At 45.3% G+C, this 17,772-nt stretch overlaps 1 protein-coding gene across 3 annotated transcripts in view; it reads left to right on the top strand.

Moving 5' to 3' along the window:
• The first annotated feature begins 1,189 nt into the window (after positions 1–1,189).
• Positions 1,190–17,772, top strand: part of LOC129810998 (roquin-2-like) — a 36,321-nt gene continuing 19,738 nt past the window's right edge. For 2 of the 3 annotated variants that reach the window (XM_055862084.1, XM_055862076.1), the window contains exons 1-6: positions 1,190–1,611; positions 7,314–7,636; positions 8,413–8,530; positions 11,227–11,460; positions 13,519–13,694; positions 15,598–15,798. In XM_055862084.1, coding sequence (XP_055718059.1) covers positions 7,406–7,636; positions 8,413–8,530; positions 11,227–11,460; positions 13,519–13,694; positions 15,598–15,798 — 960 coding nt within the window. In that variant the 5' untranslated portion in view covers positions 1,190–1,611; positions 7,314–7,405. The remainder of the gene's footprint in view (positions 1,612–7,313; positions 7,637–8,412; positions 8,531–11,226; positions 11,461–13,518; positions 13,695–15,597; positions 15,799–17,772) is intronic. The other variant, XM_055862066.1, reaches the window with a different exon arrangement.

Below are 17,772 nucleotides of genomic sequence, written 5' to 3'. Positions count from 1 at the left end.
TCACTGAGCATCAGTATATAACCTGAGTCATTTGTGTACCTCACTGAGCCCCAGTATATAACCTGAGTCATCTGTGTACCTCACTAAGTATCAGTATATAACCTGAGTCATTTGTGTACCTCACTAAGTATCAGTATATAACCTGAGTCATCTGTGTACCTCACTGAGCATCAGTATATAACCTGAGTCATTTGTGTACATCACTGAGCCCCAGTATATAACCTGAGTCATCTGTGTACCTCACTGAGCCCCAGTATATAACCTGAGTCATCTGTGTACTTCACTGAGCCCCAGTATATAACCTGAGTCATCTGTGTATTTCACTGAGCCCCAGTATATAATCTGAGTCATCTGTGTACCTCACTGAGCCCCAGTATATAATCTGAGTCATCTGTGTACTTCACTGAGCCCCAGTGTATAACCTGAGTCATCTGTGTACCTCATTGAGCATCTACACTGTCTGAGTGGATACTCCTGCATGTCTGAGAGGGTTTCCTTGCTCTCTCTCCCCTCCTTAATCTCTCTCAGTCACTCTCTCCTCTTTCTCTTTTATCCCTTTGCTGGATAAATGTCAGCCTCACTCAGCTCAGTGCAACCCAACAATTCTCCCATGGTCCCCCCGGAGTACTGAGAGGGACACAGATCGACTGTAAAAGGGAGTAGTGTGTGTGTGTGTGTGTGTGTGTGTGTGTGTGTGTGTGTGTGTGTGTGTAAAGTGCTGTTTAGGACCGTTCCATTATTGAATGAGGAATGGAGGAGAGGAGAGAGGGGGAGTATTGGGCCTCTCTTTCTCCATCCCTTGAACTACGTTTCTGCTACTTCTAGAGCCATACTACAACCAGCCAAAACTTAGATTCCAGTATGGGCTCAATAACTAGGTTATTATAGGTAGGCTACAATCATGACACAGTAACAACTGATGATTTACTGAATGCTAGAAACATTCTGAATGCACTGCACTTTATCTTGCATTACATTGTACTGTTAGACAAATAAGATTAGCAAGCAGAGACAGTGAGACGGTCAATTGGATAGGTGTCTGTCATTATAGCGCCAAAACCCGCTCAGAGCATTGTGTCTATAGGTCCTATCGCATCCCCTGTCTCTTTAAAAACGATGCGGTCCACGCCTCGAAAAGCGGCTTGTTCCGGCTTTGCCCCTTTACGTCTTTATCCTTGCCCATAATATGAAAATAGTACCACATACCCACAACCATAATAAACAAGGTTTCGAGGTAAATGTTCAATATATATTATTTTGTACCGCTCGTTTTAACCCGAAACCCTCTCCGGCTGATCAAGACGCGCCTGCTACCGGCACGCAGTTCAAAAACGGGAAGCGGAGTGATACAATACACACGATCGTTGTCCCTAGTTGTCAAACCAAGGGAGGGTAGGCTACCTGAGCGAACAAGTCGCGTAGGTTGGGAATGAATATAGAAATTGGACAAATAACTAATTTGATGTGCTGAAATGACAGTTTTCAATGCGGGATCTATATAATTTAGTTGATTACTGCTGTTCCATTGCAGCAGCTGCTGATATTTTTTTCCGTTTGTTCTCTTGGACGATAAAAAGATGATCATTATAGTACTCCGTTACAGTGCCTAAGGTAAGTGACAGAAAGAGGCGCGACTTTCAGCTGGTTGTCCATTTCTGATTTGTTTGTGTTGCATGCTGCTAAAACGCTAGGCGAATGGCTGTACAATTTGGATGTGGAATCATGTAGTAAATGCAATTTATTTCGGAAATATTGGTGACTTAGCATTTTCTTCAGGGGAATTCATATTTATGCATCGAAAGTGCAGCCCAGTGTTATCATCATGAAGTCAATGAGAAAAATACCAAATAAACAATTGCATCTTCATCTATTGGAAATAGAGCTATTATTCAATCAGGCTCTTTTCACAGAGGCATCAACAGATTCATGTTAGACAATGTTACACAAACTGGCTGTCCAATGAAGTTGCATAACAAAATGCAGGCTCCAATAATTACTGTTGCACCTACTTCCGTGTACAGTCAGATCTCTCACGAGTGATATGTGCCAGTGCCACACACCCACCGCCAAGGTATTGATGCCAGGCTGAATACACTCTGAAAAGGCCTTCTTAAATCAAAATGAATACAGTCTGATATACAGCATATAATGTGCACCAGGCCTAATATCACAAGGCCTACAATTGTAAAGTTGCACTTATAGTTGTGTTTACTGCAGTTATTCTGCAGTTATTCTGTTCCAAAATGAGAATAACAAATTAATTTAATTTAATAGTCTAATATTAACCCTGACAAATGGATTATGTTTGAAAGTCACTCTACTAATTAAATTGTAAAATGTTGACCTCAGAATAGAAATCCAAACTGATAAACAAAAACAGGAAATAAACACTTTGGTTATTTTTGAACCCAGGAAGAGGAAACAAGCTTGTTTTGTTGTTTTTCCTACAAACAGTTTGTTTTGAAAGGACCATGATTCAGATAACGAGGGGTTCTGAGCAAAGAGCAAGCTATACCGTGCAAAGGAATATAATATTGAACTATTCATTCAGGGGGTAGTGAGGGAATGGTGATTAGGTTTGTGGCGGTCTTTTTTCATGGCTCAAATAGACAGTAATGACTGTGACTCATTGAAGCCCACTCTGCTGGCAATGTTCCGTATTCCATATTCTATATTCCACACAAACACACATGCACACACACCTATGCATGCACCTGTGCACACATTCTCTCTCTCTCTCTCTCGCTCTCTTTCTCTCTCTCTGTCTCTCTCTCTCTCTCTCTCTGTCTCTCTCGCTCGCTCTCTCTCTCTCTTTCTAAACCTCTCGCTCTTTATTTCTCTCTCTCTCTCTCACTCTCACTCTCACTCTCACTCTCACACACACACACACACACACACACACACACACACACACACACACACACACACACACACACACACACACACACACACACACACACACACACTTATAAAACAGCCCTACTACTGGAGCTAACCTCCTCACATTCCAGGGGTTCAGGTTCTACCCCTGCCCAAAGGGAGGAGGACCAACTAATGCCAGGCAGTCCTTTAGGTTCTAGAACACCTGCTGTTCTGTTGAGGCACATAGGGGACTCTTCGGGAGCCAACCGGGAACTCTATGGGGCCATGTGAGGACTGACTGGGGCATACAGTATGTGCGAGGAGAGCCAAATGTAAGGGGCCAAATGTGTATAGCCACATGTTAAATGTAAATTATCTGCTGGTGGAAGACTGTGTGTGTGTGTGTGTGTGTGTGTGTGTGTGTGTGTGTGTGTGTGTGTGTGTGTGTGTGTGTGTGTGTGTGTGTGTGTGTGTGTGTGTGTGTGTGTGTGTGTAGGAGGACAGATATCCCCTTTTCTCACCCACAGTAGTCACAAGATGATGAGCATGCCATTTCCTCTTGTTTATATATAGTTTATCACATCGGCTACTGATTGTATAAGATTCTATATCACGAGGAGATCAGGGCCAGTCTTTGCCTATCTGCTACTTTAGGCGAGACTGACAAAAGCTGCCTCCCGCAAAACTAAAATAGTCCCAGTAAGCAAAATGACGTTGAAAAGACGTCTAAAAGACATCTAAAATACGTATTTTCCAGAAGTTGAAGTTAGGTTCAATTTAGGTTCTGAATGAAAGGTGAAAAGGTATTTTCCATATATTTAAAATACATATTTTCCAGGACGTTGAAAAGGCATATTTTCTGGACGTTTAAAAATATGTATTTTCTGGATGTTAAAAATATATATTTTCCTGATGTTGAAATCAGGCTCATTTTTTATTCTGAATGAAAGTTGAAAATAAATAATTTATAAATGTCTATGTTTTGGCCAAATCAAGGCTGGTCAAGACCGGACAAAATCTGAACCAAACATAGACAATGTCTGTGGATGTGGAAATCAAGGCCAGTCTGGAACTGCACCAAAAAGAGAGGTCCAATCGGCATCGGCCTGTGCTTACTGAGGTGTAGCTTACCATGTTGTCTGAAATAGAATTTTATGAATGCCCATCGATGTGGTAAGCCTACTGTTTGTAAAACACCAAAGAACGTTGTCAGTACAGGACCAAAAAAATACATCCAAAAGAGGTCGGCTCATGCTTACTGGGGTGTAGCCTACCATGTCGGCCATCCATGTGGTAGGCCCATTTTTTTGTAAAACAGGCCATTGCATTGACTTTATTAGTCCTGTTTGCTGTGACTAATCAATTTGACTATTTTAAACTCTGAATATCAGCTACCCAACTCTATCAGGAGTTATCGCGAGCCTATTTGCAATGTGTTTACACAGCGGGAAATGCAGAAGTATTTTATTTTTCGCTATATCAAAAAATGTACGCTATGTCATACATGTACTATACAAACTTGAAACCACTGATCATAATAATGGGATGAAAGTCCTGGACAATAGTTGTGATTGTCCATTCCATATTGTCCATTTTACTTTGATCCTGTACCGTTTTTAGGATATGTTGTTTATTAACATGACAGCACATTTTTTATTTGATTGATCGCCATGTGGGTTAAACTATTTGATCGGAGAAACCTGCATCATGACGTCAAAAGTGTGCGTCTCATTACATTGACATACATTTTATCTCCAGCCTGTAGGCTACAGAAAATGCCACATACTATTTCAACCATATCGTATATCTGCTACATGATTTATGTTAGATCATTTTTATTAAGGAACGATGTTGGATCGCTGCAGAGATGCGTCTCTCCAACAGCAGCATGGAGAGGCACGCTGTGAATGGACAAGCAACATGTTTTGCGCCCCTGCCTTTGACAAAGCGGGCACTGCTTATCAACGGGCGGCACCAGCGCTCACCTAAAAAGCTCATACGCCACTGGTTGAGAGAAATTGTCATAGTTTTTAGGCAGAATTATGTGAGGTTTTATGTGTTGTTGTTCGTGGTGCGTCTTGGTCAATTTATCTCAGAAAATGCCGCTCTCGTCAATCTGCCACCCTAGGCGGCCGCCTAAACATTCATGAGGAGATGTTTTAAATGATCTGGGGCACCCCGAACAACAGGATATGTCGCTGTAGCTTACAGTCAGAAACAGGTGGTTTCAACGAGACACTGAATCACTCACTGTGGTTCAAATTGTATTTGCGGTTTCCCCGCCCAGAGGCTTCGTCGCGTCACCAAATCTAACTTCAGCTCTCCAAAAACGTTTCCCCGGTAGCTTTTACATGCGTTTTCACTTTAGTCCGCGAGCCAGTGACTGAGCCCTCGCGGAAACATGACGCGCAAGATCAGCACAGGGTTGTTCACGCGGGAGAGGCAATGTGGACACCGCGCGCCCTGGGCCACTTGGATGGTGTGTAATTTAGTTGAAAAAAAAGCTTGACCAGCTTGATCTTTTAGTAGATAGATTTGTAGGCATGCATGCAACGTTTCATTTTCTAGTTGTGTGAGATTCGTGAGTTGAGTTAATTGTTGTTTTTACTACATAATGGCATTTTCTAGTTAATGATGGACACAGCCAGCCAAGAATGCACGCACGCACACGCGAAGGCGCATACACTTTCCTGACCTTAGGGTCACGGTGGATGGTGTCTCCCTCTCTCTGCACAATGATTGATTGTGAACAGTAGTGCGTTCCTTTGTTGCATAACTGAACTCAGCATTACAGTAAGATAGTACAGGTCTAGCCTGGTAGAGCCATCTCTGGGTCTGCCTGATGCAACTTCCTCATGCCATGCATTGGGTGAGGGGTGATGATGGAGCAGTTGGTTCCACCCAGCAGTTACCGGTCTGTCGGTGCAGCTGTTGCATGAAGGAAAGTGAATTCCGTCGTGGCTCCTGGGTGCTTTTCCTGCTTTGTACAGAACCCTGTGGTCTAAACTAAAGCCTTGCACAGACTTGCTAATTGGCCAGATCATCTGCAGCAATGATCCTTATCCATTTGGCTACAGTTGGCTGTATGAGCATATTCTCTCTATCTCTGTCGGAACCAGACTCTGGCTTTACTGGAGACGTTGATATGGCGAATCTCCTGCCCATGAAGCAGCCATTCAACTTGCCATTCACTAACTTTTCAAGGTTAACAATTATTTACTGCCGTCATGGCCGGTATGTATTTCCATAAAAGGTCGAAAATAAAAAGGTCTATTCTATTCCAATCGTTCAGTTCACGTCCCAAGGATCCCGGACAGCACTAACCTTACTGCCTACAAATGTACAATACAAAGGATGTTGCCGTAGAGGCATTTTTTCGGTTGCATGTACATTTTTATTTAGACCTTTTTTGGAAGTGCACACCGGCTGTGACAGCAGTAACTGACTATAGCTGCTAATCGAAACTCCATATTTGGTGAGTAACTTAGGTATTTTGACATTATTAAGCTTGAAACACTGCTTAATCGCAAGTTAAATGGCAGCTTCCTGGGCTTAAAGGAGTTTGCCATATAAAGACAGATTCTGGTTAAATCCCTGTCTCTCTCTGTGTGCCCATACTGATCCTGTTGCTGTCTTGGGTTTCACTCTGAGGATTTATAACCCTGTGCCCTGTAGCGGAGTGCATGGAGAGAAAGAGAGACAGAGAGACATAGAGAGAGAGAGCAAGAGAGAGAGAGAGAGAGAGAGTAAGAGAGAGAGGGGTGTAAATCTGGCCTGGTACTCAGTCAGTGTGTAAATCAGACTGATAGGATCATGCCATGGTAGAGCACCTCCATGATCTTTAGCCAGCCAAAGGAGGCCTCTCCACCTACTTTCCCAGGAGGAGGCATGATGGAAGGGCAGGGAAGGCATCAGAGAGAGGGTGGAGCTGCAGCAGAATGGGTGGGGTTGTGGGTGTGTGACCAACTGGGGTTCTAATTTCGTGGCGCAGGTGCTCCCTAATTTCGTGGTCCGTTGAGCTAAAGCCTATGCATTAGACCAAGCAGTTAACACAAGTCTACGGAGGGTAGTGGGCAATGGATGAGAGATGTGTAGAAGAGAGTGAGATTGAGGGAAAGAAAGATAGCTTTGAGAGATTGCCGCTCACCGCTCTACTTTCTTTTCCAAGATTGTGGATTGTGAAACAGCTACAACGTTTATAGCCACTAGGGGACAGATTTATGGAGCAATGCACCTGACCAGTTGGCACCTTTTTGTATTTGCAAGGCAATGAAAGACAAAAAATGACACTAAAACTCAACAGGCCAGTTTCCCAGACACAAATGAAAATCCTAGTCCAGGACTAAAAAGCTTGCTCAATGGAGGAGCAATGGAGTGCAGGATCTCTCTGGCGATGACCAGTCTGCCGCTGGCCTGCACTCTAACCTACTTTCTTTCTTCTTCTATACCAGTTGTCAGTGAGCTGTCGGGGCGTGGCGGCATGCAATCCCCCTGAGCAAGACAGCGCCCTCCAGAGGTGACAGCAGGGAGGACAGGCAGCAGGATGCCAGTGCAGGCGGCCCAGTGGACAGAGTTCCTCTCCTGCCCCATCTGCTACAACGAGTTTGACAGCAGCGGCCACAAGCCCATCAGTCTGGGCTGCTCGCACACTGTGTGTAAGACCTGTCTGCACAAGCTGCACCGCAAGGCCTGTCCCTTCGACCAGGCAGCCATCAACACTGACATCGACCTCCTGCCAGTCAACAGTGCCCTGCTACAGCTGGTGGGAGCTCAGGTGGGCACAGCATGTCTTGTTGTTGTTGTTGTTGTGGTTCTTCTTCTGATGATGATGATACTTATGATAATGATTGTGATGGTAATGATGATGATTGTGAAAATTATGATGATACTGATGATGATGATGATTGTGATGATAATGATGATACTGATGAAGATGATGATGATACTGATGATAATGATGATTGTGATGATGATGATTGTGATGATAATTATAATGATTGTGATGATACTGATTATGATGATGATTGTGAAGATAATGATGATGATTGTGAAGATAATAATGATACTGATGATGATATTGATGATACTGATGATGGGGATTATTGTGATGATGATGATTGTGATGATAATGATGATACTGATGACAATGATGACGATAATGATAATGATGAGAGTGATGATTATGATGATGATTGTGAAGATAATGATGATATCGATGATGAAAATGATGACGATAATGATTATACTGATGATGGTGATAATGATTATAACAATGATACCGATGATGATGATGATGATGACGATGAGAGTGATGATGATGATGATTGTGATGATAATGATGATTGTGATGATAATGATGTTACGGATGATGATGATTGTGATGATAATGACGATACCGATGATGATGATGACGATGAGAGTGATGATGATTGTGATGATAATGATGTTACGGATGATGATGATGATGACGATGATAGTGATGATGATGATTGTGATGATAATGATGTTACGGATGATGATGATGATGATAATGATGTTGTGTGTTCCCAGGCTGTGGAGTCCCAGCCTGTGACTCTGAGCAGTGCTGTGGAGGTAGGGCATTATGAGGTGTGCAAGGTGTGTGTGGAGGAGCTGGCTCTCTATCTCAAACCCATCAGTGGAGGAAAAGGTACCAGAACACAGAGATTTGGTGATAAATGCGTGTGTGTGTGTGTGTGTGTGTGTGAGCGTGTGTGAGCGTGTGTGAGCGTGTGTGAGCGCGTGCAGTTGAGGTTAGGGAAACACAGTATTTCCTGTTATTCTCAGGGTCTGAGCTTAATGTGGTGGTAACGTTTGCGTCAGAGCATGTAGAAGCAGCTAGAACCAGGAAGCCCATGTGCTCTGTAAGGTTAATTTAAAGGAGTCCTTCAATTAGATGACAAGAAAAAAGTATATTTACGAAATGTGAAGAAGTTAAACTAACAACATGACTTTACCCTGCATATCATTTCAAATTGCATATATCATGATACCTCATTCTCAGAATAACAGTATATTGCAGAGTAGATCATCTGTTTCAAATACTTTAGTTTATTTATTTTCTTAAAACTACACTGTTGGTTAAGGGCTTGTAAGTAAACATTTCACGGTAAGGTCTACCTACACCTGTTGTATTCAGTGCATGTGACAAATACAATTTGATTTGATATTTGATTTGGTAATTGCATGGTGGAGGATGGAATATCCTTCTCCCAGGACCAATATTTGATTTGGTAATTGCATGGTGGAGGATGGAATATCCTTCTCCCAGGACCAATATTTGATTTGGTAATTGCATGGTGGAGGATGGAATATCCTTCTCCCAGGACCATTAAAACGCTGTGTGACGGGCAGTAAACCTTGAGTCCTGTTTTCCCATCAGTGCTTTTAAAAGCCAATAACTGAGGAGTAGTGCTCCGTTTATTGGGTTAATTCACCTGGAAAGCTGAGAACGCAGTTCAATCCCTCGGCAGCTTTGTCAACTGTTTTTGTGGTGATCACAGAATTGGAGAGGGGACAGTGGTCATCCATCCCTGGTCTTTCATAGACTCACTCTAATAAAGGGTTTTAAGACACTTTTGTCAGCACTTTGTCCTGCTATGGGACATTTATTAGAGGATGAGAGCGGTTTTCTACTGCGGGCAGCACTAACAGACTACATAAATGCAGTTTTGTTTTAGACTAGGATTACATTTAAGCTCTAGTAAACAATAACAGAGTTTGGGAAATTGTCTCTGTATTAGTATGTCAGTGTGTGTGTGTGTGTGTGTTTCTGTACATGTGTCTGTGTGTGTGTACATGTGTCTGTGTTTCTGTACATGTGTCTGTGTGCCTGTACATGTGTCTGTGTGCCTGTACATGTGTCTGTGTGCCTGTACATGTGTCTGTGTGTCTGTACATGTGTCTGTGTTGCTGTACATGTGTCTGTGTTTCTGTACATGTGTTTGTGTTTTTGTTCATGTGTCTATGTTTCTGTACATGTGTCTGTGTCTCTGTACATGTGTCTGTGTGTCTGTGTTTCTGTACATGTGTCTGTGTTGCTGTACATGTGTCTGTGTTTCTGTACATGTGTTTGTGTTTTTGTTCATGTGTCTATGTTTCTGTACATGTGTCTGTGTTTCTGTACATGTGTCTGTGTGTCTGTACATGTTTCTGTGTTTCTGTTCGTGATTCTGTGTTTCTGTACATGTGTCTGTGTTTCTGTACATGTGTTTGTGTTTTTGTTCATGTGTCTATGTTTCTGTACATGTGTCTGTGTTTCTGTACATGTGTTTGTGTTTTTGTTCATGTGTCTATGTTTCTGTACATGTGTCTGTGTTTCTGTACATGTGTCTGTGTGTCTGTACATGTTTCTGTGTTTCTGTTCGTGATTCTGTGTTTCTGTACATGTGTCTGTGTTTCTGTACATGTGTCTGTGTTTATGTTCATGTGTCTGTGTTTCTGTTCGTGATTCTGTTAATGTGTCTGTGTTTCTGTACATGTGTCTGTGTTTCTGTTCATGTGTCTGTGTGTCTGTGTTTCTGTACATGTGTCTGTGTTTCTGTACATGTGTCTGTGTTTATGTTCATGTGTTTGTGTGTCTGTGTTTCTGTACATGTGTCTGTGTTTCTGTTCACGTGTCTGTGTTTCTGTTCATGTGTCTGTGTGTCTGTTCGTGATTCTGTTAATGTGTCTGTGTTTCTGTACATGTGTTTGTGTTTCTGTTCATGTGTCTGTGTTTCTGTTCATGTGTCTGTGTTTCTGTACATGTGCCTGTGTTTCTGTTTCTGTTCATGTGTCTGTGTTTCTGTTCATGTGTCTGTGTTTCTGTTCATGTGTCTGTGTTTCTGTTCATGTGTCTGTGTTTCTGTTCATGTGTCTGTGTTTCTGTTCATGTGTCTGTGTTTCTGTACATGTGTCTGTGTTTCTGTTTCTGTTCATGTGTCTGTGTTTCTGTTCATATGTATGTGTTTCTGTATATGTGTATGTGTTTGTGTGTTTCTGTTCATATGTATGTGTTTCTGTACATGTGTTTGTGTGTTTCTGTTCATGTGTTTGTGTGTCTGTGTGTCTGTGTTTCTGTTCATGTGTTTGTGTGTCTGTGTGTCTGTGTTTCTGTTCATGTGTTTCTGTTTCTGTACATGTGTCTGTGTGTCTGTGTTTCTGTTCATGTGTTTCTGTTTCTGTACATGTGTCTGTGTGTTTGTGTTTCTGTTCATGTGTCTGTGTTTCTGTTCATGTGTCTGTGTTTCTGTTTCTGTGTTTCTGTGTTTCTGTTCGTGTTTCTGTCCTTTTGTGTGGGTATTTCAGTATTTATGTTTCTGATGCCGTCTTCTGACATTTGAACCCTTCCTCTCTGCAATCCAGGTGTGTTGACCCTCAGTCCGAGCGTACTCAGTCGGCCCATGCAGAGGAAGCTGGTGACACTCGTCAACTGTCAGCTGGTGGAGGAGGAGGGGCGGTTGCGGGCGGTGCGGGCGGGCAGGTCGCTAGGGGAACGTACCGTCACAGAGCTCATCCTGCAGCACCAGAACCCACAGCAGCTCTCTGCTAACCTGTGGGCTGCCGTCAGAGCACGGGGATGCCAGTTCCTGGGGCCTGGTGAGTGGTGATTGGATGATACACCTGTCAGTCATATGATGTACTGGACCTAGTCAGTGGTGATAGGATAATACACCTGTCAATCACATCTTCAGCATGCTTTTCTCTCTGTGTCCTATCCTCCCTCTCTACTCTCTAATATGATGCTACAGCACTATGGTGTCTTATAATGATTACTCATAGGGCAGATCCTGAGCGAGGGGTTTCCAGTCTGAGGACACCAGTACAACACTGTATTATTTCCTACAGTGTGATAGGATTCCCTCTTGCTGTAAAAAAAAGAAAAGTATGATGAAATGTCAGATATGTACTAATACATATTATGTCATTTATTTATTTGATCAGGTTAGCCTCATTGAGATGAACAATATCTTTTACAAGAGAGACCTGGCTAAAATAGCAGCACACAAAGTTTCAGACACATTTACAACATAAAACACAAAGCATAACCTCCCTAAATGACTACCACCCTGTAGCACACAGCCATGAAGTGCTTTGAAAGGCTGGTCATGGCTCACATCAACACAATCATCCCGGAAACCCTAGACCCACTCCAATTTGCATAAACAACTCCCTCTGCAACTGGATCCTGGACTTCCTGACCGGCCACCTCCAGGTGGTAAGGGTTGGCAACACATCTACCACGCTGATTCTCAACAAGGGGGCCCCTCAGGGGTGCGTGCTTGGTCCCCTACTGTACTCCCTGTTCACCCACGACTGCGTGGCCACGCACGACTCCAACACAATCATTAAGTTTGCTGACGACACAACGGTGGTAGGCCTGATCACTGACAATGACGAGACAGCCTATAAGGAGGAGGTCAGAGACCTGGCAGTGTCCTAACGTTAGCAAGATAAAGGAGCTGATCGTGGACTACAGGAAAAGGAGGGCCGAACACACCCCCATTCACATCGACAGGGCTGTAGTGGTGCGGGTCGAGAGTTTCAAGTTCCTTGATGCCCACATCACCAACAAACTATGATGGTGCAAATGCACCAAGACAGTCGTGAAGAGGGCACGACATCACCTTTTCCCCCTCAGGAGACTGAAAAGATTTGGCATAGGTCCCCAGATCCTTAAAATGTTCTACAGCTGCACCATCGAGAGCATCCTGACCTGTTACATCACCGCCTGGAATGGAAACTGCTATACTAGGCGGTGTCAGAGAAAGGCCCAAAAAATTGTCAAAGACTCCAGTCACACAAGTCATAGACTGTTCTCTCTGCTACCGCACGGCAAGCGGTACCGGAGCGCCAAGTCTAGGTCCAAAAGGCTCCTTAACAGTTTCTACCCCCAAGCCATAAGACTGCTGAACAATTCATCAAATGGCCACCCGGACAATTTGCATTGACCCCCCCTTTGTTATTACACTGCTGCTACTCGCTGTTTATTATCTATGCATAGTCACTTTACCCCTACCTACATGTACACATTACCTCGACTAACCTGTACCCAGCACACTGACCAGTACCCCCTCTATACGGCCTTGTTATTGTTATTTTATTGTGTTACTTTTTACTTTATTTATTACTTTAGTTTACTTAGTAAATCTTTTCTTTACTTTATTTTCTTAGAACTGTATTGTTGGTTAAACGGGCTTGTAAGTAAGCATTTCACAGTAAGGTTGTATGTGACAAGTACTATTTTATTTTATTTCATAATAATACATAAATAAAGCATAGTGATATCAATAATACAGCATAGTAATATCAGATACTATGTAGTATGTACTAGTACTTAAAACATTCGTTTTGGAACATAAGGCCACTGATATGTACTAGTAGTACTTCATAAGTACTATGCAGTATGTACTAGTACTTAAATAATTCCTTAATTAATCCTCTTCATCCCCTTTGGAACATAAGGCCACTGAAATGTACTAGTAGTACTTCATAAGTACTATGCAGTATGTACTAGTACTTACATAATTCCTTAATTAATCCTCTTCATCTGCTTTGGAACATAAGGCCACTGATATGTACTAGGAGTACTTCATAAGTACTATGCAGTATGTACTGTAGCTACATGATGACAGTTGTGTGTGTCGTCTGATACAGCCACGCAGGAGGATGCTCTGAAGCTGGTGCTGTTGGCGCTAGAGGACGGCTCAGCTCTGTCCAGGAAAGTTCTGGTCCTTTTTGTGGTCCAGAAGCTGGAGGCTCGGTTCCCTCAGGCCTCCAAAACCTCCATAGGACATGTGGTCCAGCTGCTCTACAGGGCCTCCTGCTTTAAGGTGAGACCTATTCTATTGTATGTTCTATTGTATATTGTATTGTATATTGTATTGTATATTGTATTGTATATTGTATTGTATATTGTATTGTATGCGCCCAAATGCACTTATGATGCACGTAGGCATGTAAATACACACACATACGCACAAGTACACATGCACATGCACACACACACACACACACACACACCAACTCATACACGTCACTGACGTCGATAACGGTCTCCATAACCTTGTAGCCTACAGGCTGTCGTGGTTTAATATAATGATAATAGAAAATATGGTTTTATCAAAGTGCTAAAAAAGTATTTTAAAAGTGCCAGAGACATAACTAGGCACCATACTGTACCGTACCACCAGTCATGATTATTGATGCACTCTGAAGAGGTGCCACCTTCTGCCTCTGGCACTCATCATGCCCAGCAGTGGAGAAAGCTTCCGCTTGTCACTTACCATGTGTTCCTGAATCTCTCTGGGAGAGAGATTTATATTTATATTGCCAATTATGACACATTACTGTAGCTGTCATTGGAAACATGTTCCACATGAAACGACTCAAATGGTCCTCTCTCTGCTCACTCCTCTGCTCACTCCCAGTGATAGAAACTGTCTGCTAGTGGTGACGTGTGTGTGTGTTTGTGTGTGCGTGCATAAGTGCGTGTGCATGTGTGTATGTGTGTGTGCACGTGAGAGATAGCCTTGTTGTTGAGTCCTCCAGCCTGTAAGCGTGGTTGGCTTGGTTGGCAGGACTGCAATGCCAACCATTTACCCAGGGTGAAACACTGTTCTATATTTTCCCCAGTTGCCCATTCGGTCACAGAGTCACAGTCACAGAGGGACAGTCACAGATGGACTGGCCTGGTGTCTTATTATGATTACTCATGGGGTAGACTCTGAGTTACTGTTACTGTAGATCACTGGGTTACTGTAGGTCACTGGGTTACTGTAGGTCACAGGGTTACTGTAGGTCACTGGGTTACTGTAGGTCACAGGGTTAGTGTAGGTCATTGGGTTACTGTAGGTCACAGGGTTACTGTAGGTCACAGGGTTACTGTAGGTCACAGGGTTACTGTAGGTCACTGGGTTACTGTATATCACTGGGTTACTGTAGATCACAGGGTTACTGTAGGTCATTGGGTTACTGTAGGTCATTGGGTTACTGTAGGTCACAGGGTTACTGTAGGTCACAGGGTTACTGTAGGTCATTGGGTTACTGTTGGTCATTGTGTTACTGTAGGTCACAGGGTTACTGTAGGTCACTGGGTTACTGTATATCACTGGGTTACTGTAGGTCATTGGGTTACTGTAGGTCATTGGGTTACTGTAGATCACAGGGTTACTGTAGGTCATTGGGTTACTGTAGGTCATTGGGTTACTGTAGGTCACTGGGTTACTGTAGGTCATTGGGTTACTGTAGGTCACAGGGTTACTGTAGGTCACTGGGTTACTGTAGATGATGTGAATTTGTTTGGTTTATTGGGTGTAGGTTTCTAACTGTACTGTATGTCCCAACCCTCCCCCCACCTCCCTCCCTCCCTCCCATCCTCCGCTCCCCCACTCGCACCCCCTCACCTCCCCTCCCTCCCTCCCTCTCCTACCTACCTACCTCCCTCCCTCCCATCCAACCCTCCCTCTCCTACCTACCTACCTACCTACCTACCTACCTACCTACCTACCTACCTACCTACCTACCTACCTACCTACCTACCTACCTACCTCCACCCTACCTCCCATCCTCCTCTCCTCCCTCCCTTCCTCCCTCCCCTCCCTCCCATCCAACCCTACCTACCTACCTCCCTCCCTCCCTCCCATCCAACCCTCCCTCACCTCCCTCACCTCCCTCCCTCCCACCTCCCATCCTCCTCTCCTCCCCTCCCTCCCAACCTCCTCCCCTCCCTCCCAGGTGACCAAGCGTGACGAGGACTCGTCGCTGATGCAGCTAAAGGAGGAGTTCCGTGCGTACGAGGTGCTGCGTCGCGAGCACGACGCCCAGATCGTACACATCGCCATGGAGGCGGGGCTCCGTATCTCCCCTGAACAGTGGTCCTCTCTGCTCTATGGAGACCTCATCCACAAGTCACACATGCAGTCTATCATCGATAAGGTAGGAGACCTCATCCACAAGTCACACATGCAGTCCATCATCGATAAGGTACGAGACCTCATCCACAAGTCACATATACAGTCTATCATCGATAAGGTAGGAGACCTCATCCACAAGTCACACATGCAGTCTATCATCAATAAGGTAGGAGACCTCATCCACAAGTCACACATGCAGTCTATCATCGATAAGGTAGGAGACCTCATCCACAAGTCAAACATGCAGTCTATCATCGATAAGGTAGGAGACCTCATCCACAAGTCACACATGCAGTCTATCATCGATAAGGTAGGAGACCTCATCCACAAGTCACACATGCAGTCTATCATCGATAAGGTTTGCTGTCTGCCTCCCCACCACTGTATTACGTTTATTTATGTAACCTTTATTTAAGGCAAGTCAATTAAGAACAAATTCTTATTTACAATGACGGCCTACCTCGGCCAAACCCTAACCTGGACGACGCTGGGCCAATTGTGCGCCGCCCTATGGGACTCCCAATCACGGCCGGTTGTGATACAGCCTGGAATCGAACCAGGGTCTGTAGTGACGCCGGTTTGCCAGGGACCACGTCCCAGGGACCATGTCCCAGGCACCACGTCTGCAGTGGACCACGTCCCAGGCACCATATCCCAGGCACCATGTCTGTAGTGGACCACGTCCCAGGCACCACACCCCAGGCACCATGTCCCAGGCACCACGTCTGCAGTGGACCACGTCCCAGGCACCATATCCCAGGCACCATGTCTGTAGTGGACCACGTCCCAGGCACCACACCCCAGGGACCATGTCCCAGGCACCACGTCTGCAGTGGACCACGTCCCAGGCACCATATCCCAGGCACCATGTCTGTAGTGGACCACGTCCCAGGCACCACACCCCAGGCACCACGTCCCAGGCACCATGTCTGTAGTGGACCATGTCCCAGGCACCACGTCCTAGGCACCACGTCTGTAGTGGACCACGTCCCAGGCACCACACCCCAGGCACCACGTCCCAGGCACCATGTCTGTAGTGGACCATGTCCCAGGCACCACGTCCTAGGCACCACGTCTGTAGTGGACCACACCCCAGGCACCACACCCCAGGCACCACACCCCAGGCACCACGTCTGTAGTGGACCACGTCCAGGCACCACGTCCCAGGCACCACGTCCTAGGCACCACGTCTGTAGTGGACCACAACCCAGGCACCACGCCCCAGGCACCACGTCTGTAGTGGACCACGTCCCAGGCACCACGTCCCAGGCACCACGTCCCAGGCACCACGTCCCAGGCACCACATCCCAGGGACCATGCCCCAGGCACCACGTCCCAGGGACCACGACAGGGACCACGTCCCAGGAGGGTCCACGTCCCAGGGACCACGTCAGGGACCACGTCCCAGGGACCATGTCAGGGACCACGTCAGGGACCGCATCCCAGGGACCACATCCCAGGCACCACGTCCCAGGGACCACGTTAGAGACCACGTCCCAGGGACCACATCCCAGGCACCACGTCCACCACGTCAGAGACCACGTTAGAGACCACGTCAGGGACCACGTCAGGGACCACGTCCACCACGTCCCAGGGACCACGTCAGAGACCACGTCAGGGACCACGTCCACCACGTCCCAGGGACCACGTCAGAGACCACGTCAGGGACCACGTCAGAGACCACATCCCAGGGACCACGTCAGGGACCACGTCAGGGACCACGTCCACCACGTCCCAGGGACCACGTCCCAGGCACCACGTCCCAGGCACCACGTCCCAGGCAACACGTCCCAGGCAACACGTCCCAGGGACCACGTCCCAGGCAAACCGGCGACCTAGGGATCCCCATCATACGTTAGCAACAACAACAACAAAAAATCACGTCTTGTCTTGTCATCAGGTGAATGATAATGGCAAGGAGAAGTAATCAACATTTTAAAATGAAAACATTTAATAGATAGTTTTCCATTATTTTGACCTCCCACATTATAACTGG

The sequence above is a fragment of the Salvelinus fontinalis genome, chromosome 2 (assembly GCF_029448725.1).
Source record: "Salvelinus fontinalis isolate EN_2023a chromosome 2, ASM2944872v1, whole genome shotgun sequence".
Classification (NCBI taxonomy): domain Eukaryota; kingdom Metazoa; phylum Chordata; class Actinopteri; order Salmoniformes; family Salmonidae; genus Salvelinus; species Salvelinus fontinalis.
This window is presented reverse-complemented; position numbering and strand designations above follow the sequence as displayed.